We start from the raw sequence: 15531 nt of genomic DNA, 5'->3' as shown, positions 1-15531 counted from the left end.
ACCACTGGTCTAGAAAGACTCTCCTGATCACAGACTCCACTTGCTATTCTAACAGAAGCCATGCGGCCATGAATTTGTTTGAATTTGGGCCATTTAATGACTTGCAGCTGAGAATCTAGTGAATTTTAAAATTGCTTCATAGCAGTCCAGTTGAAGCATTATGAGAAATCGGGGTTTGCAGAGATAGAAATTAATGTAACTCTGACATGCATTCCCTCTTACAGCACAAACCTGAGGAAAATATTACTATCTGCTTCAGTTTTTTTAACTGCAGCAGCTTAATATACTGCAGAAAACCTAAACTGTGATTCATCTTAGGCATGGTTTGGTGAAACAAGACTGGTTTATATTACATGGATTAAAAGTGGCTTGTTTATAATAAATCATTATTATGTCATGTTTGGACGAAAATGAAAAATTTACATTTTCTCTAATTAAAATTATTTTCAAGGAACTCTGGAAGAAGAAATGCTTCCAAAAATGTATGTTAAGATTGGGGGGGCCAACCCTTTTTAGCCTTCTGGAAAGCTGTGAAGAACTGGCTCTGCCTTCCATGTATTGGGCAAAGACTCAGGGGGTTCACCATATGAGTGGTCTGGCACTTGCTGGGAAAGATATTTGTTTTTATATTGTTGATTTTAATTGGTAAGCCACCTAGGATCACTGTATGAGATAGGTACCCATATGAGTTTGTTAAATAAATAGCTAAATTTCAAAGTTCTGTCTAAATACCTCATTTACATTTGTGTGAGTCATTAAATAGCCAACATAAATATGTGACTCGGCAATAAGATCACTCTTATTTGGCTTTACTGTTGAAGATTCCAGGCAGAAGTATTTTTCATTACTTGCAAACTTTTTGTCTGCAGAGATCAAAGATTGTATTTGGGTCCTTCAGCATGGAAAACCCATGTCCTATTACTAAAATTCAGACCCCTTAAGTGCTACAGTTTTGAGAGGCAATACTAGCCTGATGGAGATAAAAACTGGCATGGCAAAAAGCCTCATTAATGGCCTGGTTCCATTTGGGAAAATGGTTATAGGACCTTGAAAATAAAAAGACAAATCCTTCCATCTTGTTAAAAATTAGTCTCTCAGTTTGAATTAATCTCTCCCTGTGGCAAAAGCAGAATTCCTCTTTCGTTTTGGAGTTATAACTACTATTAGTTTATTCATCGGCATCAAGAGTGATGGCTTTCCGGTGCTAAGTGCTAATGCAAAATTAATATTATTTACCCTGCTGGGCACAATGTTCTATAAGCAAAACTTCAGGAAGCTTGAAAAGCTTCACTGACATTTTGAATTGCTCAGTTCTTTCCAAAGATATGCTTATTTCTCTGCAAAGTAATTGCCCTCTTGGTCAAAGCACTTTGTGTTCCCTGAGAAGACCAATCTGTTTTTCTGACCATGGCACTGCTTTTCTCTCATCAATTCTTTGCTGCTGTCCACAATTTTACGAATAGCTGGGCCTGAAGGCTAGTTTCCTCCCCTTACAGAAAGCATCAACAGTTCTCTTAAAGTCAGCACCTTATTATTTAGCCTCAGAATGCTGAATATTAAGCAGAAAGTGTGGAGGATGTGCTGAAGAAGCTACAAAGGAGTTAAAAAGGAGGTCGAGGTACTAAATCACTGTGCTCTCCCACTCTTGCCTCTTCCACGTTAAACAAGGAAACAGTAAACACATTACCTTATCTCACCAAAGCACACCACTCCAATCTCAAAGTCTCATTAAGCAGGCTGCGAGTGGCTGCTGAGACTTCAAAAAGGTAGCACAACAAGGATCAGGGAGAAGGGAAGGCTTAGGGAGCTAGGCAACAATGGAAAGAGAAGCACGAACCCCAAAGGAAACTCCAACTGAAACTTGAGAGTAGGCCTGAGCAACATATAGTTCCTTGAATTAGTTACACTTGTTTCACAATATCAGAAAATAAGAAAAACATAATGTTACTCTGAAGTGTTATATACAACTAGCGGGGCTTTGTTTGACTGTAGATCAGGGGTGTCAAACTCGCAACGTCACGTGACATGTGACGACGTATCGCAGCTTTTTTTCCATTGCCGACAATGGGGTGGGCGCGGTTTTGGCATGAAGCATCCGGCCTGCGGCCAGCAGTTTGATCCCCTGCTGTAAATCATAGTCTGTTTCAGGGGGAAACCAACAGGCATTATCAGGATGCATTGCTGAGGCAAGAGTTGAAGAATCTGACATCCAGGGTATTTCCTAACCTCCGAAGCCTCTTCCTATTGTGCATTTCCCTTTGCTAAGCCCTTTCTGACAAGCTCCATAACCAAATCTAAAATAATACAACACATGAAAGAAAAGCAAGATACCATATTAATAAATTCAGAAAATAAACACACATATATGAGACTCCCCTAACATCCTGGTGCTGCTGCCTTTAAAAAAAGCCAAGCTATAAAAGCAATCCCAAAAGCCAAGAGGGTAATCTAAATTCTGAAATCCTACAAATCTCATCTATCTCTGCTAGAATAGATAGTCCATCAAATACGTTGATCTTACTACTGCCCTGGGAACAGAAAGTAAATTCAGTCTTAAAGTCTTCATTGGAAGCTCTTCTCCAGACTCCCCTAACAAATGAGGGAAGGCAATTAATTAATAAAAGAATACCTATCTCATTTTGATACCAGACAAAGGCCTTTTTGTCTCAATGTGTGGCAGCACATGATTTTATTTTTTATTAGAAACTTCTGTATACTGTACAGAGGATTTCATCAATCAGCCATCTTAAAGTATTGTAAATAAATGTCTGTGCAAGGCCTAATTTTAGACTCGCAGAATGAAGGAATTGCAGAGAAATTGGAACCAAAAAAGGCAAAAAATCTTTTAAAAGCCTCCTAAATATACATATATCAATAGGAAGCAAGCAGATAATATTACCATTGGATGAAGGTAGAGTAGATAAGGATTGAAAAGGCTTACACTCATTCTTCCCAAAGGACACATGACCTCTCAGGGGAAGGGAAGCGTTCAAAGTTACTCCAGTAGTGTCTAATCTCTCATTGTCATGCCTTTTTTCTGTGATATGCCCTCCCAAAGAACAAAGCAACAGCAGAAAGAGCATAATACAAAAACTGATACTGAATGGAGGCTTTAATGTACTCACTAATACAATGATACTTTCTCATTCCATCAGGAATTTCCAATATGGGCTTTGAGGAGGATTGGGAACATGCAGGAAACGGTGTTATTTGCTGTGCTCTGCAGAACCACCGCGAAGGAAAATTTGATTCAAGAGGAAATCCTGACTCGAAATGCTTAGGCGACTGCGTAAAAACAATGCTTTTATTTGAATCACTGAGGCAGAGCATTTCAAATCAGACAGGTACTTCATCGATAATGCTAACAGAAGGGTCTTTTTTAAATATACCGAAACCCTTAAGCATCAAAACGAACCAATCCTTTGAAGTTTCACAGAGCCCTAGTAAATTCCCAATACATTCTCTAAGTCAGGGGTCCCCAACCCCGGGACCATGGACCAGTACCAGTCCGCGGCATGCCAGCAACCAGTCCGCACAAACAAGTAAAGTCCCATCTGTGGAATGCAGGCAGCACACAAAACCACGCACTCTCCGGTCCGTGGAAAAACTTTTCTCCACGGAACTGGTCCCTGGTGCCCAAAAGGTTAGGGACCTCTGCTCTTCTTCCATTGAGTATTAGTAACCAATAGAGGCATTCATCTGGATTTTACTCAAAGTTGAGTGGAAACAATTTCTCTCCACCCCAAGGAACCAGAAGGGGAAAAGAGTTTTTCCCCCCAATCAAGACAGTGTAAAATAGTGTCTTCTTGGTTCTTTAGTAACTTTCGGTGCTCAACAACAACAAAAAAATGCAATTGTTCTAGTTTGACTAAAACTGTGAAACTCATCCTACAAAACTGAACACCTGGCATCTTTGTTCAGAAAAGTAAGTTATTGCATTGACTTTGACAGCTATGCCTTCTGTTACCTGCAGCATCCGTTCGTAGAGGGGCTTCAGATCTTAAAAGGAGCTCCGTGCCTGGTTCCACTTCTGTGTTTGCTTTCAGTTGGAAAATATCTTTCAGTGTTTCGGCTGCCTCAGGCTGGGATTCAGGCAATGTTTGGGGTTCTGTAAGCCTTGGCCTCTCTTGTTCACTTTTTCTTTCTCCTTCTTTAATTGTGCCAGTACCATTTCGTGACTTTAAGAAAACAAGTAAATTGAGATCTGACAAATAAAAACAGGACAAAATATAAACTTGGTTAGCGGTCCTTCAATGAAATAATATTACGCTTCTTTCAGTCAAATGACTAAATATCTGGAAAAGGTTTATGTATCTAGTCTTCAGGTAAGGGACACTTTGGGAGTGCAAATTAACTACACACATCCCAATTTATGCCACGAAGCATTTTTTTTTTTAATTCTGGCAGACCCAGGATCAATTTTCTGTTTCATGCCTGTGTTATGTGGACTGTTACATACATTAAACATTCAAAGAGGAAGGCCTCAAATATGGGAACCAATCTGTATTTTTGAATTGTAAACTAACAGAGCTTTGGTACTTTGAACTCTATTCTACTGTACTGGAGTTTATCTCTTTTTAGTGTTTTTAAAATATTAAGGAACGTATCACACCTTAATTATAGAGGAAGGTAAAGAAATCAAAATACATAAATGAATAAACCACATCGATTGATTTGCAGTTTGCCAAGATATGTATTGAGCTAAGATAAGTCAGCAAAAATAATTTACCTAACTGAGCCATCAGTCGCTTCTGCTCCTCTAAGATCTGTTCTTTGGACATTGATTGCAACCTTTCCAAATTTTCTTTGTGGATATTCTGGGCTTCCTGCTCACCACTCAGACTTCCAAGACCTTCACCAGTGACAATGCGAGGCAACTGACTTTGTATGCTACCAACAGCTTCACCTAAAAAATCAAGGGCACTTAGAATGTCACAAAAAAAATAGGGTGCACTATTTTTCTCCATATCCTTCAGAGTTACATTCTGCTCTTAAGCTTTATTTCCTAAGAAAAATATATACTATAGGTGCTAAAATAAAGTATTCTGTTACACTTTTGCTCTATAACTTAAAGTTAATAATCTAGCACCATAGTTGGATTTCATAATAATTGGAAGCTTTGCCCCAAGAAAAACACTTGCAGTATTAAATTTTGACTAGAGATAGTCCTCACTTAGCTTCCACTTGTTCAGCAATTGTTCAAAGTTATGACAGTGCTGAATGAGAGGGATCTACAACCAGTCCTTGTAGCTGTGGTTGTCAGCATCCTCATGATCATATGATTGCAATTTGGGTACTTGGCAACAGTCCTGCAAGAGTCCTATCATCACATGATCACCATTTGTGACCTCTACTGACAGCTTCCAACAAAGTCAACGGGGAAGCCAGCAGGAGGTTGCAAATGTTTTTTATTACATATTTTTATATTAAAAATTGCTTAATATAAAATCCAAATGAAAACAAAGACAATAGAAGGGGGAAAAGGATGTGGAATAGAGTAAGGCAAGGGAAAAGACACAAAAAAGCATGACTTATAACTTTTTTCGGTGCAGTAAATTACATAAGATTATAATCTCAACTTTTCACATATAAAGTTAGTAGCAGCCATTTCTATAACAACAATCTATTTAATCATCAAAATCCAAGATCAACATTTTATTTTTATCTCTTTTTTCTCTATCACAATGCCTCTTCTCTGCAATTGCATCTCCAGGAAATTTCAGATTGCCCCAACTTGGAATCCTTTAAATCAGAGGTCCCCAACCTTTTGGGCACCAGGGACCGGTTCCGTGGAGAGAGGTTTTTCCACGGACCGGAGGGTGCATGGTTTTTTGTGCTGCCTGCATCCCACGGATGGGGCTTTGCTTGTTTGTGAGGACCAGTTGTGGCATGCCGCAGTCCAGTACTGGTCCACAGACTGGGGGTTGGGGACCCCTGCTTTAAATGATTCTTGAAAATATTTTCTTTTCTCCACGCTCTGAGATGGTTCAGAGTATATTTACTTGGTATGCTCTGTTTCAGTTACAATGCATCTTTGTTCCCTTGTTATATTTATTCCATTTTGCTTGATTTTAGACATTTCCCTAATTTTTAATTTCTACACAATAATATGTAGAGATGTGAAATTGGGCAGCCTTCCAAATCTAAATTATAAAAATTGCAGGGTGCAGCATGCAATGTCTTCGTGAGAAAGAAAGTCTGAAATGAAACAATACATAGCTAAACCATTGTACCTAAATGCAACATCACACTTTACTTACTCCTTTCTTGTCCAGATACATAATTTTTATTTGGAATTCAGATTATAATCTGACATGGAATTGTATTAATTTATCAAAGGTTAAATCCAGATTCCCTTTTCAGACAAAGGAACTGAGCTGGCTTAAAGGTTGGGAAATCTTGGAAATCTCATAGCTAGGAGGGGCTAAGTAGCAAACAGAAACAGATTAAAATAGGACAACTCCTTATGCCATGGCAGTGATCCCCAAAGCATGAGAAAATTCTCCTACAAAAAGAAAGGATATGCCCCAAAAATCTCGGCATGACAATCAGCAAAGACTGCCCCACTTTCAGTAATGCAGGAGGTCATTTACAGCTCTTTGGATTAATTTATAATCTTAAGCAGGTTTACACTCTGAAATAGTTCAGTTTAAGCGTGCACAAAATTATACCCACAGTGTCGAGAAACCTTGAAGACAACCACCCACTTTTTAAAAGCTATTTGCTCTCACATGTTCACCTCCATAAGCATCTCCAAGGCTTTCCGAGCCCATCATAACATTCACCTGCATTTTCCTCATGGATCTGTACCTCTGAAGTATGTGAAGTGGCCTGTCTTGAATTTGACTGCTGGGCAGCAGTAAGAGGTGTCCAATCTCCTTTAGCTGCCCTCTTGGCAGCTATTTTCTGAGCAAAGATGCTTTTCTTTGCAGGGGCTGATTTCATCTGCAGGAAGACAGGGCTGCAAATCAAAACTTCACCATTTTCCCATGATTTCATTCTATATTGGGTATTAGTAAATACAGGTATATGTATATGTACAATGTATGTACAAGAAAGAGGTGGCAGCAAGACCACAGGAACCCCAAAACTAGTATTAATGCTTAAGACACATATAGAAAATGTATATTCAAAGAGAAACTTGCCATGGAGTGTGCCATGACTAGAGGACAGAATAGACTAACTCGATGTAAAGCATTAGCTGGCTTTTCTTACAGATCCCACTTGTATGACCATACACAACTCATTAAATTTCCTATCACTTCATCCAGTCACATCGATATGCATTATCCACATTTGCTCTCTTCTTTAATGTGTACTAATATATGCTCTTTGATTCATGGTGCAGTCCTATGGATTTTTGCTACATTTTAATCTAGTAAAACTAGGGCCCTGCTCCCTAATAAGAATATACAGGAGCTCTGCTTTCCTATATATTTATCTATAAAGATGACTCCGTGATTATAAACATTTTCAGTGAATTTTGCAGAATCATTTTCCCACAGTATCACCTCCTTTGTATCCAGAGGTTGGCACTTCAGTATCCCAAGCACTAATTGTAACCCAGGTAAAACTTAGATGTTTGTGATATAAGGGGGGAAAAATGCAACTCTTCATTGCTCTTTTCTGCAGACAGAAACATTTATTTTGCAATCCATTGCTGAATGAAAGGAGATTGGCCTATATTCAGGAATCAAACCTTAGGCTAAAATCCAGCAAGTGTCTTCCATTCCTGCACACAAAAGAGCTCCTGCCCCATAAATCAACCTGACAGACTGGCTCCCTCTTCCTATCATGCCCTCTAGCTATTTAGGGCAGGGGTAGGCAACCTTGGCTTTTTTATGACTTGTGGACTTCATCTCCCAGAATTCCTGAGCCAGCCATACTGGCTCAGGAATTCTGGGAGTTGAAGTCCACGAGTCATAAAAGAGCCAAGGTTGCCTACCTGGTTTAGGGTAATTCCTATGTCTTGCCTTTGATTCTGCTAGCTTAGATTTGTGGGAATTGCAGTTCTATATTTCCTATCTATCTCTCATTCTATCACTATATTTTCCTGTAGAAGAGACATACTTGAGAAACACCCTGGAGCAGATGGAGTTAGGTAGAAATTGACCCAATGGTTATCTCACTCTCAGCATTCATTTTTCCTGACACAGTAGGCCTTCCTTTGTAGTTCCCCTCCCCTTTCAATTAGCTCTGGTCCTCTGAATTAAGCCATCATCACAGCTTTCTTCGAAACTGAAGTAGCATTGCTTAAACTTTAGGTGCTCCATGAAACGTTATCACAACAAAAGAACACAATAAATATCCATCTGCAGACAATATTTTTGAATCTCAGCACAAAACTCAAAATTAAAAAGTAAACTTAAAATTAGTAGAACAAAAAAGAAAGAGGCAATACTAAGTGAGTCAAGCAAATTGTTTAATACAGTGCTGATTTTTCTTACCTCAGTTTTTATTTCAGATCGATGAAAAACTTTGGGAAATGGATCACTTGTAAATACTGGTACTGTCACCCTGGCACTGCTAGTATCATGTTCCTGCCATAGATAAAGAGATGAAAAGTTTGAGTCTTACTTATCAGAACTATGATGGTTTAGTATGGCCTAGGACAGGGATATCCAATCTTGGCAATTTTAAGACTCATGGACTTCAACTCTCTGAATTCCCCAGTCAGTTTGGCTGTCTGGGGAATTCTAGGAGTTGAAGTCCATAAGTCCTGAAATAGCCACGTTTGGACACACCTGGCCTAGCAGAAAGAATTGGGACTCAGATGCAGATGATTCAAACACAATTTTCTTCAGTGAGAGTTAAATAGGTTTTAAATAACTCTCATGGCCATTTACATTCTCATTCCCCCCTTGATTAAGAATGGTCTTCTTGTAAAACTAAACAGGCAGCTGTTCATAGCCACTAAGCAATGACTTAATGGCTATGCTTCAGGCAGAAAACATTACAGATTCACAACATCTATTGGTTGAACAAAATTATCCATTTCTCTTCCTATCTTCATCATACATCCAACAAGTCTGTTCTATCTAAGAACAGCTGAAGGAAGGAGCTCCTTAGTCGAAAAACATTTGTCATACAAAATATTCCAAAATCAACCTTATGTACCTCCATCTAAAGAAATCCTAGGGGGCAAAAGTAGTAACAATCTCTGCTATAAAACTTGGAAAGACACGCCAGTGATATATCACTGTAAATGCTAGCAAAAGACCAAGCATAAGGTTTAGTACATTCTGTAGATCCAGTAGCCAGATCCTGAAAATTTTTTTCTACCAACCCAGTTTGTATTTACAGATGAAGTATAAATTAAACAAAAATGAGAAAACATGACCAAATATACACATCTTATGTACCAGAGGTTCCCAATGGTGGTGCTCACACCCACTCAGGGTACGAAAACTTGGGTTTTCAAAATTATAGTATATATGCATAATCCGTTGCTGTTATTTTGAACTTTTGTAAGGAGTGCGAGAATATATCAGAAGCGTTCTAGGGGTGCAGGGTATAGAAAAGGTTGGGAACTGCAGGATGTTTGGATGTTCAGGAAATGTCTTGATTGCATTACTTTGGTAGATATCGTTTTATTTTACTTTTTTTAGAGCACACTGCTCAGTTTTAGTGGTTTATTTTTATAATGGCTCTTACAAATGTGACATACAATGATTTTGCTTAAGACTGCTGTGATATGTTGATCATTATGATCGATCTGCTTCCCTGGATCTTCATCAAAATGGACATGGGCAGTTTTGAATCTGGATTTCTTTGGAGGAGCTGGTGTCAGAAGTGGAGGAACATCTGGAAAATCTGAGAAATCAAAGAAAATAACAAATAGATAGAAAATTAGTGATCCAATGGTTTCTTTTTTCAAGGAAACAGATAGGAAAATGAAAAAAAAATCCTAAGTAACTGTGGTATTAATTGGAGCAATATAAAATTACAAAATAAACATTTTGTACTAAGCCAGCTTTTTATTACATGATTTGTTAAAGAAGCCATAGCTACTTACTTTATGATAATAACTAACCATATTTAACAAAACATAATACCAAAGTTCACACATTATATTGGGCAAAATCATGTTGATCACATTGTGGCTAAGCACAATAATAGAATTCAGCCAAAGCAATTTTTATTCAGGGTTCTTAATTAACTAGCTGATGTAGGCTTCTCAGAAAGTTCAAAGCAAAGCAAAACAAGTGATATTAAATGCACCCTTGCACCCTCTTATGTCAAAGGACAATCAAAATTATCAGAGGAGTCAAAGATATTGGTTAGAGTGAAAGGTTAGAATATTTCAAACTTTTAAGCTTGAAAAAAAACAGGTGAGCAGGAACATGACTGGGAATATGAAATCTTGCATGGGATGAAGAAAGTGAGGAGAATTTTTTTTCTCCCTATCTCAAAATGTTACAGCTAAGATCACCCAGTGAAGATCAATGAAAGAGGTTTGTTTTTTTTTAAAAGCATTTTTAACACAATACATAATTAAAACATGGAATTAATTGTCCCAAGATTTGCTGATGACAATTAACTGGGTTAGCTTAAAATGGGATTGATAAATGTATGGAGGACATGTCAACCTGCTATACAAATGGACTATAGAATAGCACAGAAACATATGCTAAAGATAGTCACAGATACAAAAAATATTCTTTCAGAAACTATAATTACCCAATATTGATTACTAGTTCTTGACACTCAGATCTATCTTATAGCTTCAATAAGGCCTCCCATCAGTAGTGAATGCTTCAAGTCATCAAAACATGGGGCCAGCTGAAGATCTCACTGAGAACATTGACTACAAACTTCAGCAAAACAAAAACCAATATCTGGAACAGGCTAGTTGGACATATTAAAATCTTAGGAAGCAGAACATCTGGCACACATCCATTTATCACAACATTGATAAACAAACCTTATGGTGAGATTACAATATGGATGAGGCAAAAAGAAATGCCTACAGGATCTGGATGACAATAAATGCAGATAATCACTAGCAATATCAGAAACTAAAATTTGCTGCAAAGCAAAAAGTGACCGCTGCAAAGTCTATATAACCAATTAGGCAATACTGGTGGGACAAAGGAAGTCAAAGGAACTACCTTGCTAAAGCATGCTAATACTCCACACAAAATTTAGGACAGGTCATCAATATTAAAGATAAGAACAGCTGACTGCTACATCAGCCAAAAACACACACAGTCAATGTAGGAACTATTTCAAGATAAGCTGCATTAAACAGCTCCCTCTTCCACTATTGGCTAAACCAGTGATGGCGAACCTTTTAGAGACTGAGTGCCCAAACTGCAACCCAAAACCCATTTATGCATTGTCGGGTGCCGGGTGGGTGTGGCCAATTGTGTGGGTGTGGCCCATTGGGTGGGCGTGGCTGCAATGGTGACGGCAGACTGGGTGAGACCAAAAAGTTCAATCAATCAATTCCAACTTTGCAAGATCTTTTTTTCCCCCCACAAGAAGTTGAAATTGGCTGAACCTTTTTTTTTTTTTTTTTTTTGCACATGGCGGCAGAGGCCTAAGGTGAAAAGGTTTTATAAATCCCAGCTGAAGGCCTAGGACTGGGGTGACAGTGCGCGTGCCCACAGAGAGGGCTCTGCGTGCCGCCTCTGGCACCCGTGCCATAGGTTCGCCACCACTGGGCTAAACTGACCCTGTCTCTGGTTTGCTACTTGTCATTAGTATTGAAGAAGTTTCAACTGCCATCTGCAAGAGTAGGAACAACAAAGTGACTAGCTTGGATGACATCCCAGCTGAAATCTGGAAGCTACTTGAAGCACAAGGAGCAGAATAATTTACAGCGCTCAACAAAATTTAGAAGAAAATCAATCTGGCAGAGCTATACAAAAATACGAGGCAAGAAAGACAAAGGCAATGCATAACACAGCTCAAACTACAGGCCAGCTCAGCTATCATACCTCACCATAAAAGTTTTTGATGCACATTTCTGAGTCATCCCCATTTTGTCAAATCAGTGTGTGGCTCTATGAAGAACTTTGGAAAAACCCACGAAATAAATGCTGCTAAGCTACTAATGAAGCAATAAAAGAAAACACACACGTGTGGCATTCACAGGCCTAGTAAAAGCATATCAGCCAAATATCATATGCCTTTATCTAGCTATCATTTAGACCAGGCATGTCAAACTGCTAGCCTGCGGGCTGGATGTGTCACACTGAAACCACACCCACCCCATTGCCGGCAATGGGGAAAAGTCACGATACGTCACATGACATCACATGACATCACAAGTTCGACATGCCTGATTTAGACTAATGTATTCAAGGTCTACATCTGCTGAACCACAATATTATCAGCTTAGTAAGTAGTGCTGCCATACACTTAAATGCTTTTGTAATGTTCATAGGTGTCTTCCAGGAATCTACCTTCTCAGTATTGCTCTTCATTCTCTGTATGACATTATGACCACAAACCTCCAATTACAACTAATGGATTTATTATATATAATGATGTCATGATTGCTAGCAAAACGTAAAGGAACCTGAAAATTTAATATAGGAATGAGAGATGCATCTTAAGGACTTTGAAATAAAAATCAATATGAAGAATACTTAATTTCCTAAATCCAGACCAATGGTACACTCAAGAAAGATAGCGTCAAATTAAATAAGATAACCATTCAAACACCTAGGGCTACATATGCTTCTAAATGTGACAGGCTATTAGATGACAAATGCTGCCTGAATGAAGTGGCACCTAGTTACTGGTGTTCTATGTGACAAGTAAATTTCTCTATATTGTTCCTGAAATCCAAACTCTACTAAATGACCATCAGACCAGTAGCAATGGGTGGAGCAGAATGTTGGCTAGTATCAAAGAAACATAAACAGGGTTTCCATGCTGTACAGATGAGAATGCTGCAGGGGTTACTTCCATAGCAAGACTAGACCAAGTGAAAAATTAAGATGTATTTCTTGCTGAGAAAATGCAATAATCACATCTACAATGGTGATGGCCACGTACTACAGAGCAGCAACAACTCCATTGCAAGAACAGCTTTAGAATTACATGCAGAAGGTCACCAGCTAAAGCAGGCATGTCAAACTTGTGACATCATGTGACATCACACAATGTATTTTTCTCCACTGCTGGCAATGGGCTGGGCGTGGTTTCGGTGTGACACATCTGGCCCATGGGCCGGCAGTTTGACATGCCTGAGCTAAAGGAATGACTAAAAAAAACTCTGGCTCAACCAACTAAAAGATTACATGTACCTTGTGAAGTTCAACTATAAAAATGCTGCAGATGGGATGAAATGGCAAGCACAGATTAAATCAAACAGATTCTTCAACCAAGAAGATAAATGTGAAGAGGAAGAATTAAATTAGATGCGATAGTATATCAGATTTGGACGATTCTAGATTAGGGAAGGTTAATTTAGATTAAACTATATATGGAATTTTATCATATCAAATGTAGATAGGGCCATATCCAAATGCCATGAAAATATAACAATTCTAACAAACAAGGTGACACATTTTTGGCTATATCCATTTTTTAAATTGTCAATAATCTGCATAAAATAATTAGAAAGGAACATACCATCTAGCATCACCACATCCTTGCTGAACTGCAGTGGATGTCTGTCGTCTTTGTCCACATCTCCTCTTCTTTTATCTGCTTTCTTTACTAATTTAACTGCTGGGGAAGATTTAGTCTCCAGGAATTGATTCTGGAACCTCAGCAGATCTTCTTCTGACTCTCCAGGCTTAGGCCTTGACAACATCCTACTTCTATGTTTCTGCTGCTGTTTAAAAAAGAATCTATGGCATACCTAAGGCAAATAATGAAAGAAAGAAAATGAAAAATACAAGGTTTTATTTATGAAAACTATAAGTCAAATGGATCCTTTTTTTAAAAAAAGAAGTTATGATTCTCAATTCTATATCACATCATTATCGCCCCCCCCCCGCCCAGAATATCACTGTTAATATCCAATTCTAGAAGTGCAAAGAGACCACATTAATGAAAGCAGGTAAAAAGTATTGCAGTAAGTACTAGAATTGAGACCTTTGAACTATGGTGCTGGAGAAGACTACTGCGAGTCCCCTGGACTGCAAGACATTCAAACAGGTCAGTCTTAGAAGAGATCAATCCCGACTGCTCTTTAGAAGGCCAGATCCTGAAGTTGAAACTCAAATACTTTGGCCACCTAATGAGAAGGAAGAGCCTAATGCTGGGAAAGATTGAGGGTAACAGAAGAACGGGACGATAGAGAATGAGGTGGCTGGATGGAGTCACTGAAGCAGTAGGAGTGAGCTTAAATGGACTCCAGAAGATGATAGAGGACAGGAAGACCTGGAGGAACATTGTCCATGGGGTCGCGATGGGTCAGACATGACTTCGCAACTAACAACAACTTTCTGAAAGTTACATTAACATTCTCAACCAAGGGATGTGGGAGGGAGTGAATAGAGCAAGTTTATTTTTCAGCTGGGGCCACTATTTTGGGATGGAACCAGAATTTCAACATATCAACTATTCCACAGACTGCAGTCACAGAAGGGTTCATTTTTTTTCTGTATGCCTTTTCTCCAGTATTTATGTAGCTTTCAAACATAGTAGATGGAGTATTAGCAACATTTCAAGGGCTAGTCCACTTCAGAAAGTACAGCAGGGCAAAGAGGCTTAAGAAATAAGACTTCAAAAAAGCCACCACCGGGCAAATAACGATGTACAGAAGAAACAGGGCTGTTTGAATTTTACTAACAAATTAACTGTGTGAGTAAACTTAAGGGAGTCTAGTGGCTATTTCTGTTCTGCTCTAGTTAAAAGTGAAATCCTATACCAGACAGACGTGTTTTAGTGGCTTGCAGCGTAACAGAAAAGACATCTCTTCTGCACAATGCCTCTCACTGCAACCAATTCTGTTGTCAGAACGGAAAACAAAAACTACCCTGCTTTTCTTTTCATTCTACAAAAAATACGACTGGATCCTTTTTCATGAGCTTCCTTCTAAACTAAAGAAAGGAACGGGATTCCTTGGAATCAAAAGAAATCTTAGTTGAATCGGAAATAGCCAAGCAAGCCAATTTTCAGAGGCTCAACCTACCTTGCTTCAACCTACAAAACTCTTGTAAGATTGCCCGCCCGGATTTTCCCGGGCTCGTCCGCCTTTCGCCGTTCTCACGCTCTGAGCCACTACTAGAAACTAAAATGATAACGCGCAGAAGGACGTCATCTTAAAGCGCGCGCAAGTCAGGAAAAAAGGAGGGGGGTGCTCTTGGGTGACGTCACCTGGAAGGATGCCACGCCCCTCTGCTCTCTAGTGATTGGTGGGCGAAGGAAGAGGGGAAGAGTACAAAATCTGTTGCTGGTCGAGAGGTGCACGTGGAGTTTTTTGTGACTGCTAGCATAGTTTGCTGAATGCTTTGGAGAGAAATTTGGGGGTGGGGGAATCATTCCGTGAGTGTCAGGCACCAATTTCTTAAAGAATACTAATTTCTGACAATGGAGGGTTTAAAAAGAGATAGCAAGGGCGAAAAT

General features: G+C 39.0%; 1 protein-coding gene across 1 annotated transcript in view; it reads right to left on the bottom strand.

Annotated features, from left to right (window-relative positions):
- RPAP1 (RNA polymerase II associated protein 1) overlaps positions 1–15222 on the bottom strand; it is a 52969-nt gene extending 37747 nt beyond the window's left edge. Inside the window, exons 1-7 of the mRNA XM_039323895.1 lie at positions 15098–15222; positions 13588–13819; positions 9668–9813; positions 8448–8540; positions 6786–6945; positions 4730–4906; positions 3968–4204 (exon numbers count right to left, since the gene is read on the bottom strand). Coding sequence (XP_039179829.1) covers positions 3968–4204; positions 4730–4906; positions 6786–6945; positions 8448–8540; positions 9668–9813; positions 13588–13771 — 997 coding nt within the window. The 5' untranslated portion in view covers positions 13772–13819; positions 15098–15222. The remainder of the gene's footprint in view (positions 1–3967; positions 4205–4729; positions 4907–6785; positions 6946–8447; positions 8541–9667; positions 9814–13587; positions 13820–15097) is intronic.
- Positions 15223–15531: the final 309 nt, after the last annotated feature.

Source organism: Crotalus tigris, unplaced genomic scaffold, assembly GCF_016545835.1.
Source record: "Crotalus tigris isolate CLP2741 ecotype Arizona unplaced genomic scaffold, ASM1654583v1 scf7180000024286.1529876, whole genome shotgun sequence".
Taxonomy (NCBI): domain Eukaryota; kingdom Metazoa; phylum Chordata; class Lepidosauria; order Squamata; family Viperidae; genus Crotalus; species Crotalus tigris.
This window is presented reverse-complemented; position numbering and strand designations above follow the sequence as displayed.